Source organism: Phodopus roborovskii, unplaced genomic scaffold (assembly GCF_943737965.1).
Source record: "Phodopus roborovskii unplaced genomic scaffold, PHOROB, whole genome shotgun sequence".
Taxonomy (NCBI): Eukaryota; Metazoa; Chordata; class Mammalia; order Rodentia; family Cricetidae; genus Phodopus; species Phodopus roborovskii.
The window spans coordinates 22,061,139-22,074,303 of NW_026125052.1; the positions used below are offsets into that span (position 1 = coordinate 22,061,139).

General features: G+C 45.9%; 1 protein-coding gene across 1 annotated transcript in view; it reads right to left on the reverse strand.

Moving 5' to 3' along the window:
• The window catches only part of Pitpnc1 (phosphatidylinositol transfer protein cytoplasmic 1), a 252,775-nt gene that overhangs the window by 101,500 nt on the left and 138,110 nt on the right, over positions 1-13,165 (reverse strand). The window contains exons 3-4 of the mRNA XM_051179490.1: positions 6,044-6,132; positions 5,316-5,323 (exon numbers count right to left, since the gene is read on the reverse strand). Of these exons, the coding sequence (XP_051035447.1) occupies positions 5,316-5,323; positions 6,044-6,132 (97 nt within the window). The remainder of the gene's footprint in view (positions 1-5,315; positions 5,324-6,043; positions 6,133-13,165) is intronic.

Below are 13,165 nucleotides of genomic sequence, written 5' to 3' on the forward strand. Positions count from 1 at the left end.
TTAAATTATAAATGGTTCTAACTGTAAATTCTCTGGACTCCTCCCCTCAAGATTTTCGATATCTGCTTCATGCCATATTTTGTGTGTTCACTACTGTCTTGCCTGTGTTATCTTCAGTTTTGTGCTCACGGTTGCCTTGCATACCAATGCCCTTGACTGGAGAATTCCTTATTTGGTTTGGCCTCTAACATTTGCATCTACAGTCTATTTCTCCCCCTCCCCTTCTCCCCCAGGTCCTTTTCCTTTCCTGTTTTTGAGACAAGGTCTTCCCATGTAACAAGTTGTCTTAGTTACTTTTAGATTGCTGTGATAAAGTGTCCACAGAAACAATTCATAGGAGAGACTTATCTTGGCTCATGGTTTTAGAGGGCTCCATCTGCCATAGAGAAGAATGCATGGCAGAGCAGTTCAGATGTTGGTGGTAGGAGCATTAGCAGAGACTGTTCACATCATGGTAGATTAGGATGCGGGGAGAGGTTTCAACAGGTTCTAGGTATAACCTTCAAAGTTCTACTTCCAGTGACCCACTTCTGCCAGATTGGCCCACCTTCTAAAAGTTGTCCCCAAACAGTTTATACTCAAACCACAACAGTAACCCCAGGCTGCCTCACCCCCTTAAGTGTGATAGGTCCAGTCATCCAAAATTACATACCGTGCCAGATAGGCAGGGTTAGCTGTGAGACAGAGATGAAAGTCATTTTCTCACCAGCTAACCATGTCTCCGTGACCCCGGCGAAGGGACACTGGGAGACCTTCATTCTTTTTACTTCCATAGCTAGCCAGATGGTTCTCTAATTTCCTCGAGGTCTGGTATAATAAACACATCCTTCCCCAGCCTTGTCCCTGGTTCTCTCATTATGTAATTTAGTAGTTTACATGACCCTTTGGCTGGGACTCCATGGAAGGTGTGGGAGGGATCTGTCTCCTTATTGCCACTCCTGGGAAGATGTCCTATGTTCTCCTTGGGTGACCAGCCTATTACAGTTTTGTCCCCCTCTTTCACCTAAGTCGTTCAAATGTGTAAGAGTAGACTGTCCCTTATAGCATTGCCTCTTTGTGGAACAGCTGCACTTTTAAGTACTGGAAAGGTGTGTCCAGGGCTGGGGCTGCAGCTAGCTTGGTGAGTGTGTGCTTGGCATACACAAAGCACTGGGTCTAATCCCCAAAGCTGCATCAACTGAACGGGCTGATGCACACCTCTAATGCCAGCACTTGGGAGGCAGAGGTAGGAGGGCCAGAAGTTCAAGATCACTCTCAGCTGCATAGCTAGTTCAAGGTCAAATCGGGCTAAATGAAAACAAAAATAAAGGTGCAGCTCTTCGCCATGTCCTCCTCCGTGTGGATTCTCACTAAAGACTGTTTTGGTGGTGAACTGATGCTGTGAATTTGTGTTGTGGTTTTTCTTTTTCTTCCCTTTTTAGTTCTAGAATAACTACTACTTCGGAGAGCAGCCAGTCTCCGGACGTCAGCCAGTCTCCTCAATACCTTCCTTTTGGGACCCGATAAACTTCAGAAGGATCTAGAAGCTCCAAAGGGCTGCTTAAATGGTCTACTCTCTGGAAGAATGTTGGCATGTTGTTCTTTGTGTACTTTGTGATTAAGATTTCCCCCCCATAATCAGGTTAAAGATATTTTCCACTTCCTGAGCAAGTGACGTCTCCACATAATTCACTTGTTGTGATTAAAAAAAAAAAAAACAAAAAAACTTTTATGTCTTGATAACTGGGATCAGGTTGACATCTGAATCACCCAATCTAGAAAGCCCTCCTGTTTGGGTTTTACCACCAGTGAGGGCAGGATGAAATCCAAGTGACAGGCTGATCTGTTGATAAAGACCTTATTATAGAGCCAGGCAGTGGTGGCACTTGTCTTTAATCCCAGCACTTGGGAGGCAGAGGTAGGTGGATCTCTGTGAGTTTGAGGCCAGCCTGATCTAAAAAAGACCTTATCATAGCCCTGGGCAATGGTGGATGGACAAGGGGATTGGTTTGGAGTCTTTAAGGCCCCAGGGGTAGCCTTTCAAAGAAAGGGATCTCATAGCATTCTTAGTTGGGAGAAATTCTGCTCTGGGATATAGGTCAGGAAATCTTGAACTTGAGAAAGACATTAAAGAGAGACAGAGAGAGAGAGAGAGAGAGAGAGAGGGAGAGAGAGAGAGAGAGGTATTTAAGATTAAAGGGTTGGAGGATAAAGAACTCAATTAGACAGCATTGTAGACAGGAAGAAATGTAGGCAATCGAGAGCATCTGCCAGCCGTCCCGGGTGCAGAGCCATGTTCAGAATAAGGGGTGGGCAGAGAGCGTGAGAACATAACCAAGCCCAAGCCGGGGTGCTGGGGTGGGGGCGGATGCAGGATGTGCTACTCAGGCCTACAGGAGTGCACCTGGAGCCAGAGGGAACATTTCAGATCCCCAGTGACTAGGGAAATGGAAAGAAAAGCAGGCCTATTTTGGAATGGAAAATAAAGGCATATTCATCAGGAAGGATACAGTTTCCCTATGGAGTAAATGCAAATCCTGACCTGGCATTTTGCAGCTCTCTGACCTGACCTCAACCTGTCCTGCTCACCAGGGTCTAGCAGCAGTACCTCTCCATCCCCACGATGTCTAAATCAGCATTCTATACACTCCCTGCTCCAGTGTTAAAGTCCTAACACCCAATGTGACAGCATTTGGAGCTGGGACCTTAAGAAGGAAGTGGGTTTAGATATCATCAGTAAGATGGAGGCCCCATATGGGATTAGTTCCATATAAGGAGAGAACAGAAAGTGTGCTTTCTCTCCCGCCCATGTCAGGGTGTGGAGAGAGGCTCACAATTTGTAAATCAGGAGGAAAGACCACCCCAGGAACAGTTGGCTGCTAACTTGATCCTATCCTGGACTTGCATCCTCCAGGGAGGGCAAAACAAAACAAAATCCTGTTGTTTTAAGTTGCCCATTCTATAGCATTTTGTTCTAGCACCCAAGCTAAGACGACATCCCCCAGGTTAATGTCAATGCCACCATCTCCCAGACATGTTCCAATCATGACATCTGTGTACAACACAGGCCCCCATTGAAGTACTGACAGGCTATTCTTGGCTACATGCTGAGTTTGAAGCCAGGGCTGAGATACATGAGAATTTGTCTCAGGAAAACAAACAAATGGATAACAACAACAATAAAACCCCCAAACTCAACATCATTAACAAAAATACCATAAGGGCTGTGATAGCTTGGCTGGTAAAGGACTTGTCAAGCTTCGGCTAAGTCCTCAGTTTAAGCCCCAGTCCTGAATTCACTGGGCATGGTGGTAAGCATCTGTAACCCCGTCACTCAAGAGGTGAGGCAGGAGGATGAGCAGTTTCAAAAAAGGAAGTAAGGAAAGAAATGATGGTCTGGTGATATGGTGCAGTGGGTATAAAGCACTTGCCAGCAAGGCCTGACGATCCCCACTCCACCCTGAAACCCACAGGGGAATGAGAGCCAATTCCTGAAAATTATCCTTTGACTTCTCCATGTGTGCTAAGCATTCACAACCCCCACCCCACCCCCGCACCGCACAGAGGCTACACTAACAGATAAAATATTTCTTTTTCTTTCTTTCTTTCTTTCTTTTTTTTTTTTTTTTTTTTTTTTTTTTTGGAGACAGTTTCTGTGTAGCCCTGGTTGTTCTAGAACTCACTTTGCAAACTCAGAGATTATCTGCCTCTGCCTGCTGAGTGCTGGGATTAAAGGTGTGTGCCACCACTGCCTGGCTCAAATAAAACATTTAAAAAAGGGAATAATGACAGTTATATTTTCACCTAATACATTTAACATCCCCCAGCTGTCCTTCTGTGCCAGTCCTAATTAAACCAGGAGCTGCCTTCCAGAAGTCTCTGTGGGCACCTGACTGGTCTTGGAGTTACTGTGGCTTGTTACATGCAGGCTTGTTCCTAGGTTATATAGGAAGGCCATTGGGAGGCACTGCACACAGGATTCAACCAACTCCAAAGCCCACCCCCTTTATGTGAGTTCACGTGTGGTTGTATGTATGTGTTTGGATACATATGTGCATCCAGATGTTCATATGTGTGCATGTAGAGGCCAAAGGTTGATGTTAGGTGTCTTCCTTGATTGCTCTCTGCCTTATTATTTGAGACAAGGTCTCTCACCGAACCTAAGCTCATCAATTCAGTCCCACTAGTCAGCCAATGAGTATCAGAGATCTGCCTGTCTTCCCATGACCCAAATCCTGGGGTTATAGATATACACTGCCATACCCAGTTTTTTGTTTTGTTTTGTTTTGAGACATGGTTACTCTGTGTAGCCTTGGCTATCCTAGAACTAGCTCTGTAGACCAGGCTGGCCTCAAAAATCGCAGCAATCTGCCTGCCTCTGCCTCCTGAGTGCTGGTGTATGGCACCACCGCCTGGCCCGAACCCAGTTTTTAAGTGGGGGCTGGGATCTAACTCAGGTTAGATCCAGTGCTTTGAGACCAGCACTTTACTAAATAAGCCATGTCCCTAGGCTCCCTAAGTCCACTTCCTGATGATCATCCAATACAGAGAAAAGGGCTGGGGGGATGGCTCAGCCGTCGATCGCTCTTGACAGACCCAGATTTGGTTCCTAGCATGGGTGTGTGGGATCTGGCATTCCTTTGATTACTGATTGATGTGGGAAAGCCCATTCCACTGTGAGCAGCGCTGCCCCTGGGCAAGTGGTCCTGTGTTGCAACAGAAAACAGACCGAGCGCGCCCAGAGGAGCAAGCAGTATTCTGTGATCTGGACATGTAAGCCATAAAAACCCTCTCTGCCCCTAAGCTGCGCGTGGTCAATGTTTTATCACAGCAACAGGAAGCCAAGCAAGGCAGTCTGCCTGTCTCTTAGAACAGGAAGGAATTCAATTAGTTCATCAAGCCACAGAGACAGAGCACTCTGGTATTAGTGTGGTCATTTGCATACGCACCTCCCCCATATAAAAGCCCCTCCCCCCACCAAAACCACAGTCTTTCACACCACATTTGGAGACACTCTTATTATAGTGAGCTACCATCAATAAAGTGATCAGGCTATGTAAGAATGGACAGCTGAAGCTAATTATGTAAAGCGACTATTAAGGCACTTTAATTACATTAATATTCTTGAAAAAAATGAGAACACTTAACTTATTGGTTTTATATATATATACATATATATATGAATAAAATTATAATAGCCTACATTTAAATATTTCTAATTCTGAATTATTCTTTTTAAAAAACGACTATATTAACTAGATAAATATGAAGAAGATTCTAATTAATTCATAGATCACAAGCAGAATATTTTTGAAAATTAAAGTAAGTGAACTTACTGTGTATTCTGATTCCAGACGTTCAGTTGGCAAAGAGGGAAAAGAAAAAGAGAGAAAACAAATGAGACCAGATTCCCGGAACACAAACCACACCACCAATGGTTCCTGACAAGTTGTAATTATTAAAAACGAGCTAAAGAAATGTCCCCAAAATTAGGTTTCTGTAAATATTGGTTGTCTCTATGTTTTATGGCAGTCCTGTGGTTGGCAGATCAGGTCAGTTATACAAGATCCAATTAGCCTATAGGTTTGTGGCTAATTAAAAAAACCAAGTGTTGGCATTGCGAAAGCCGAATAAAAGACTAATAATCCCAGTAGAACATTTCCCTAACCACAAAGGAAATCTTTTCAATTGAAAAGCAGCTTTTTCTTTCTTTCTTTTCTTCTTCTGCATTTTAAAACAATTACAACGTTTACAAAGATGCTGAACTAGGACCATGAGATCCCGTGTGTATGAGACACGGGACAAAGCATCAGAATCTGGGCAGGGGGTATTGTGTCTGATTTGGTATATTAAAGGTTTTCACATCCTCTGTGAGAGGAGAGAGAAACTCAAAGCAAAATACAAACAAGCCAAAGCGAACAATTTGTTTGTGGACAAACGGGAAAACGTGGATGAGTAAGCCTCTCGATAGCCCTGTGGGGAAAGCCTGCCCTCTCTCAGTGATATCCCATTACCGGCCCAGCTCTGTACCTGCTGCGTGTGGCTGATGTGTCTAAGGACTTACCTGTGATTGTATAGGGGTAATAATTCCAAGCCTTCTCAGTCACATAAAATATTTTGGGAACAACAGCTCTAGCCCAGCTAGGCAGTTTGCTGAAAAAGATGGGCAGGAAAGAAAGAGAGAAAGAGAGTGTGTGTGTTAGTCAGGGCCTTCCTCCAACATTCTGGACACAACGACATGCTATTAGTGAGGTTCTCCACTCCCCTCTCCCCCCTCTCCACTCCCCTCGTTCCTTCCCCATCTCGGCAGTATTTGCCGGACTCACAAATTCTTGGCCACATTTGTGTTCTCTCAAAATACGTAAAGGCAGAAGGCAACAGTCAACTGGGCTCAGAGGAAGGTTTCTAAGAGTCTCTCTCAACTTATTTTATGTTAAAGAGTGTTTTGCATGCATATATATCTGTACACCCTGTGTGTTTGGAAAGCCAGACAAGGACATCAGATGTCCTGGAACTGGAGTTACAGACAGTTCTGAGATGTCATGTGGTGCTGGGAATTGAACTCTGGTCCTCTGGAAGAGCAGCCATTACTCTGAACCACTGAGCCATCTCTCCAGTCCCTGAAGACAGAGCCTTTATAGAAGCTGAAGGCCACCAAAGTGTGGAGGACTGAGAGGCACACGGCACATTGCCCAGTACACTGCCCAAAGGGACCACCATGCCCGGCACCTTGACTTAGGACTTCGGGCCACCTGTCTGTGAAGTGATAAGATGGTTTTGCTTTAAGCCACCCAGTTTGTGGCAATTTATTGTGTGAGCCCTAAGAAAGTAAGTCCAATGACTGAGCCATTCTTCTGGAACAAGGCCATGGTCAAACATTTGCAGAAAGGAAATTCTCAAAAGGCAAAGGTCTGACGGTCCTTTACAACTAGACACTAACTAGGCTTGGTTTTTCCTTCAGAGGCAAACCTACAGCATCGTGCAGGGACATAGCTCTCCTTATCTACCCTTGTAGATATTCTTAAAATATCTTTTCATATGACTCTTTTTCAGATCGTGTGTGTGTGTGTGTGTGTGTGTGTGTGTGTGTGTGTGTGTGTCTGTTATGTGACTGGCTGCCTACAGGGCCAGAAGAGGGCATTGGTTTCCATGGAGCTAGAGTTCCAGGTGGTTATTGACTTGATACGGATGCTGGGAACCAAACTCTGGTTCTCTGGGAGAGCAGCAAGCGCTCTTAAACTGAAGACCTCTTCTCTCTCTTCATCACCATTTTAGCTTTCTCCAGCACTAACCAGGATAGAGGACAGTCCAATCCAGCATGCTAACTAAGGTCTAGCCTTATTTGGCAGGGGTGGGGTTCAGACCCAAGGAGATGAAGGGCCACTCAGCTTTTTCGGCCTACATGTTAACAAAGGCTTTCAAGAAGCTGTTTGAGGGCCTGAGGAGATAGGTCAGCCAGTGAAGTGCTGGATATAAAAGCATGAAGACCTGAGTTTGATGCCCAGAACCGATGTGAAACAGGCAGATACTTGGGGCTGGCTGACCTGCCAGTCTAACCTAATTGGCAAGTTCCAAGCTGAGAGTCTCTGTCTCAGAAACCAGGGTGGAAATCTCCCGAGGAATGATATTTGAGGTTAGCTACCACACGCAAGCTGATATGAATGAGAAATGAAAATATCAAGCTAACAATGCCCTTTGAAGGTTTATCTTCATTATCAACCTGACTGGCTTCAGAGTCACCTAGGAGATACTTCTCTCTCTCTCTCTCTCTCTCTCTCTCTCTCTCTTTCTTTTTCTCTCTCTCTCTCTCTCTCTCTCTCTCTCTCTCTCTCTCTCTCTCTCTGTGTGTGTGTGTGTGTGTGTGTGTGTGTGTGTGTAGATAGGTAGGGAAGGAGGGAGGTTTCTAGAGAAGCTTAACTGAGGAGGGGAGGTCCACCTTAATGTGTGTGGAACCATCCCAAAGGCCGGGTCCTGGGTTGGAAGGAGAATACCAAAGTCAACACCAGCATTCATCTCTCGGGGTCCTGGTGGTGGACAGCACGTGGCACCACGCTGCCTATCCCTGCTGCCCTGCCTTCTCCGCCATGACAGATTGTACCTGCAAAACTGTGACCCAGATCAAATCCTTTCTCCCTTAGCTACTTGTCAGTATATTTCCCCACGGTAACAAGAAAAGTGACTGATAGGAGCCCTCATTGTGAACCCCTTTCTCTGATGCAGAATACAAATGGTAACCAGAGACAGTATACTACACACCTAGAATGTCTTTTCAAGGTATTTCTCTCGTTTTTGAGAACATCCAGGCCTAACTTTAGAAAAAGACAAAAGCAGTAGCTTGCTATACCTTACTCAAAATTCTGGGCTATTTATCAGGGTCTAAACAAGTGAGGGAAAAAAAAAAAAAAAAAAAAAAAAAAACAGAAACCCAAGCTGCCCCAAAGCGGGGTGAGTGACAGTCAGACGAGCCGTGTGCTGTCCTGGGCTTCACTTGTCATTCCTGAAGTCTGCTCTAACGTGGAATTTCTCACTCCTACAAAATTGTCCCTGCAGAAGCTGCTCATTTACCTTGCATTCACACTTCCCAAAGGACGGCTGCATCCTGACAGGGGCTTTTTATAGTTTTTGCTGATGATTGAGTCCATCACACCCTGACGCTGGAGTGCAACTGAGGTTGATGTGGAGTAGGGAAATCCCACCGGCTTGCTTGCTGTCAATCACATGAGTCAGACTTCCTCTGGGCTCCTGCCCAGCGCCCAGGGCCCAGGGCCCAGGGCCCAGCGCCAATGGGCAGTAGAGGCACATGCAGATTCTAGTTACAGGCAAGCATATTTTGGTGCCTTGGATTTTGTTGTTGTTGTTTGCTTGCTTGCTTGCTTTCTAAGATATATTCTCATATATTTCAGGCTGGCCTTGAAATCACTGTCTAGTCTAAGATGATCTTGATCTTCTGCTTCTGGCGTGCTAGGGTTGCAGGTGTGCATCTCCATGCCTGGTTTATGTGTGGCTGGGGATCAAACCCAGGGCTTTGTGCATGTTATGCAGGCATTTGATCAACTGAGCTACCGTCCTCAATGCCCCCCTGGTGCCTTTAATGAACAAGGATGGAGCAAAGAATTCATGAGCTTAGACAAAGCTCGTGCATCTCCCTACAGTCCCAGAGCCCACTCTCCACTGTCCTCTTGTAGAGAATGGTTCCATGTGCACTTCATGTCTCCACTAATCACCTGGGTGCTCCTTCCAGGTAGCACCCTGGTGCAATCCACAGACATCATTCTTGCGGCATGGTGGACCCCTCTTAGCAGAACTTCTATCCTAAGTAGCCACCATCTGCTGGTGGAAGAGAAAACCATTGGCAAGTTTCCATCCTCATTGAGACTGCCTCATTCCAGGACTCCAGAGTCTAGAATTTATATATTTACTTTTTTGGAAACAGCATTTCTCTGTGTAATAGTCCCGGTTGTCCTGGAACTCGTTCTGTAGACAAGACCGGCCTCAAACTGGAAGACTTTGCCTCTGCCTCCCTAGTGCATGCATTAAAGGCATGTGCCACCTTTGCCCAGCTTAGAATTTTAATTTTTGATGTTCACCCAAAAACTCATACTAGCCAGGGAACAGCATAATCAATAATTCCATTCATTCATTTATTTAAGTTAGAGCACTAAAGAAAAAAATCATTTAGCCAAGATAGCGGTTACAATTTCATGTCGCTGTTCGCCTTCAACTCAGCAAGAAGATCCTGGTATGAAATTCATTCGCCAGGTTAAAGGGCATTTGCAACAAGTTCTGAGATAGGTTTGCCACAGTCTGTTAATTGTCAACTTGATGGAATCTAGAATTAACCTGGAAACCAGCCTCTGGGCATGCCTATAGTGGATTACCTTGGTCACATTAGTCGAGGTGGAAACACTTTGCCCACTGAGGGCGGTGGCACAGTTCCCTAGCAGGCATCAGCCTGCATCCCATCCCATCAATGGGATGTGACAGATGCTTCAAGCTCCAGCTTCTCAGGATGGACAAACCCACCAGGATAGACTGTGAGCCAGAATAAACTCTTTCTCAAATTGCTTCTGTATTTTTACCACAGCGATGGAAACTAAGACAGAGAGTAAATGTCCTCCCAAAGGCCTGAAGTCATGGCTCTGTGGGTGGTGCTTTAGAAAAAGGCAGGGTCTTTTAGAAAGGGCGTTTGTTGAGAGGAAGTTAGGTCACTGGGACAAACTTTTTGGGTGGGGGAGTGTGAAATCCTAGGCCCCCCTTCCTCTTTTAGTCCCTGGACAAAAAGTGAGTTTCTTGTGACACATGCCATCCCCTGATCCTTGGCACGCTCACGGATGCTTGGGCCCACCCCACCATGTTCTGGAACCTCTAAGACTGTGAGCCACCATAACCCTCTTCTCTCTAAGTTCATTACCTCAGGTATTTGATTATGGTGACAGAGAACTGACTGTCATGGTGTCATTTAAATACTGTTAAGCCCACTAACTAACAAAGCCTCTTTCAGCCCCCAGCTTCTCCAGAACACGTCACAATTTGAATCATTTTGGACTGGGAAAGTGAAGTTTATTTTTCCCTGCAGCAATGATTTAGGAAGATCTGAAAAGGGGAAATGGAATTAAGTTGGTCCCTGGCACTGCTGTCACTTAAATGATGTTCACTGTCACACAGCCCACAATTCTAAGAGAAAGCCTGTCACTCAAAGTCACTACCAGATGTGAAATAAGGGGCTCATTTCTAGAAAGGTAGAGTGTCTGAATCAAGTCCTTGGTCCACACATGGGCCAGCACAGACCCTCCTAATGGCCCCTCTGAACACTGAGCCCTTGAATGGGTAAGCATGCTGGTGTGGTAACACTACATCTGATTGACAGTCCTCAGGTACCTATGCTCCTCTCAGACTTCAACACTCCCCCCCAGTGTGCGTGCAAGCACGTGTGTGTGTGTGTGTGTGTGTGTGTGTGTGTGTGTGTGTGTGTGTGTGTGTGTGAAGCCAGAGAATGTTTGGGGTGTCCTTCTTTGGTACTGTCCACCTTTCTTTTGAAACATCGTCTCCCTTTCAACCATGTGAGTTGAACATTATGGTTGACCAGCAAGCTCCAGGTCAGTTTGCAGACCAGAGCTCTGAACATTTGTGGGAGGCAGAGCTGCCTTGACCTTGTAAGCAGAAGCCGGGCAGCATTTGAATACAGACACCACCCTCACCTTCATGAGACTTTTGCACTGGATGTAGGCCAAGGGGCTAGACTTGTGCAGGCTTTTGGAAGCTTCTGACAGAACGGCATTAGATCATGTCATCAGCAGCTGGTGGCTATAACAAGCCAATTGCTCACATCAGCAGTATCTTCAAGGGTTAGACAAATTCAAGGTGGAAAGTCACCTGGCTCCATGCCTGCTAGAACATCAAAGCAGAAGTTGGCAGGGATGGAGGTGATGAAGGTAGACAACCCCAGTACTTCTGGCATGTTCTAAAATATTGAGACAGGGACAGAATGAAGTAGCAGGTGCTAAAAGGCAGGTAAGGGGCCAGGTGTTGGTGGCGCAGGCCTTTAAACCCAGCACTTGGGAGGCAGAGGCAGGTGGATCTCTGTGAGTTCCATCCAGGCCAGGGTCAATCTAAAGCTCTTCCCAACTTGGAAGCTACTTAGGGGCGCAAATGCAGATGTTTTGCAGTGATTAATACCCATGACCACTATAGAAAGCCATTCTGTTCTGCAGAGCTATCAGATGTCATCAGATAGAATGAAATAGAAAGGCCAAGGCTGGTCAGGTTGGACTGTCAACCTGATGGGATTTGGACCGAACATGGAAACAAAACAGGGCATTTCTTTTTGGGGGAGGAGGAGAAAGGGGGTTTGACACAGGGTTTCTCTGTTTAGCTTTAGAGCCTGTCCTGGAACTCACTCTGTGGACCACACTGGCCTCGAACTCACAGAGATCTGTCTGCCTCTGCCTCCCAAGTGCTGGGAGTGTGCCACCACTGCCCAATCTGAGGGCATTTCCAAATCATGTTAACCAAGAGCATCCTGCCCTGCGGAAGGAGAAACTGACCCCCAGTCACACTTCTTGACTAAGGGTACACTGTAACTCCTTCATACCCCGGTGGTCATGTCTTCCTACACACACACACACACACACACACACACACACACACACACACACTTATAAAATTACAATTATTTCAAAATTTACTTTTAAATATTTTTAAAAACCCACAAGAAGGTAGCCCTTCATAGCCACCGGAACAGCTGTGCCCAAGAGATACATACACAGCACGGGGACAAATGTTGTGTGGAGAAGGTGGCGTCATCGTGGATCATTGCTTAGACTATAACATGGCTTGGCTATGTTGGAAAACAGTCACTTTGGAAACTTCTCTTTCTACATGCTGGTTGTCAGGGTTAGATCTAGGTATACATGGCATGCTTATGTTGGTGTATAAAATCACAAGTTTCATGTCGGCATTTTCATATTCATATATATATATCTGGTCCTTGCCCATGTTCTTTTGGTTTCCTCTAGCCTCCGAAATAGTCTCTCCCTCTCCCTCTCTCTCCCCTCCCCCTCTCTCTCACACACACACATACACACACACACACTTAACCTCTCCTCCTCTCCTCTCTTCCTCTCTTTCACACACACACACACACACACACACGCACACACACGCGCGCGCGCACACACACACGCACAGGTTCATAGGAATAAAAACATACTGTTTTTAGTTCCCCTGCTGCCCTGTCTCCCCCCCACCCTCCTTTTAGATGTCTTCCTACCCCTCATTGGCTCCTTCTACTACTTCATGTCATTATAAAATGATTCCATGCCTGGCCAGTAGCTAATCTGCAGTCTGCACATGACAATGTTTGGGGTTTGGAACAAGGGACAGAAAGATGGAACAGTTGGAGATCACCCATAGCAACTGTGGTAGAGACGGCTGGAGGCAGCAGGGTTCGGGCAGGCAGCAGAAGAAACCCTCGGGTTCTGTTTAAAGGGCCACTGTCATGCTGGACTCTTGACCCTTTCTGGGGCTCCAGAAAATTCTGTGGTTCCCTGACATCCTTCCATCAAGTGGTCTTTCTGCTTGCAACAGACGGTTTCTTTTGCTGGTAGCAATGAACCTTCACTGAGAGCCTTGGATTGCCTTTTTGACTACTCTTCCACTTATCCCCGTAGATACCTTACATCTGAGC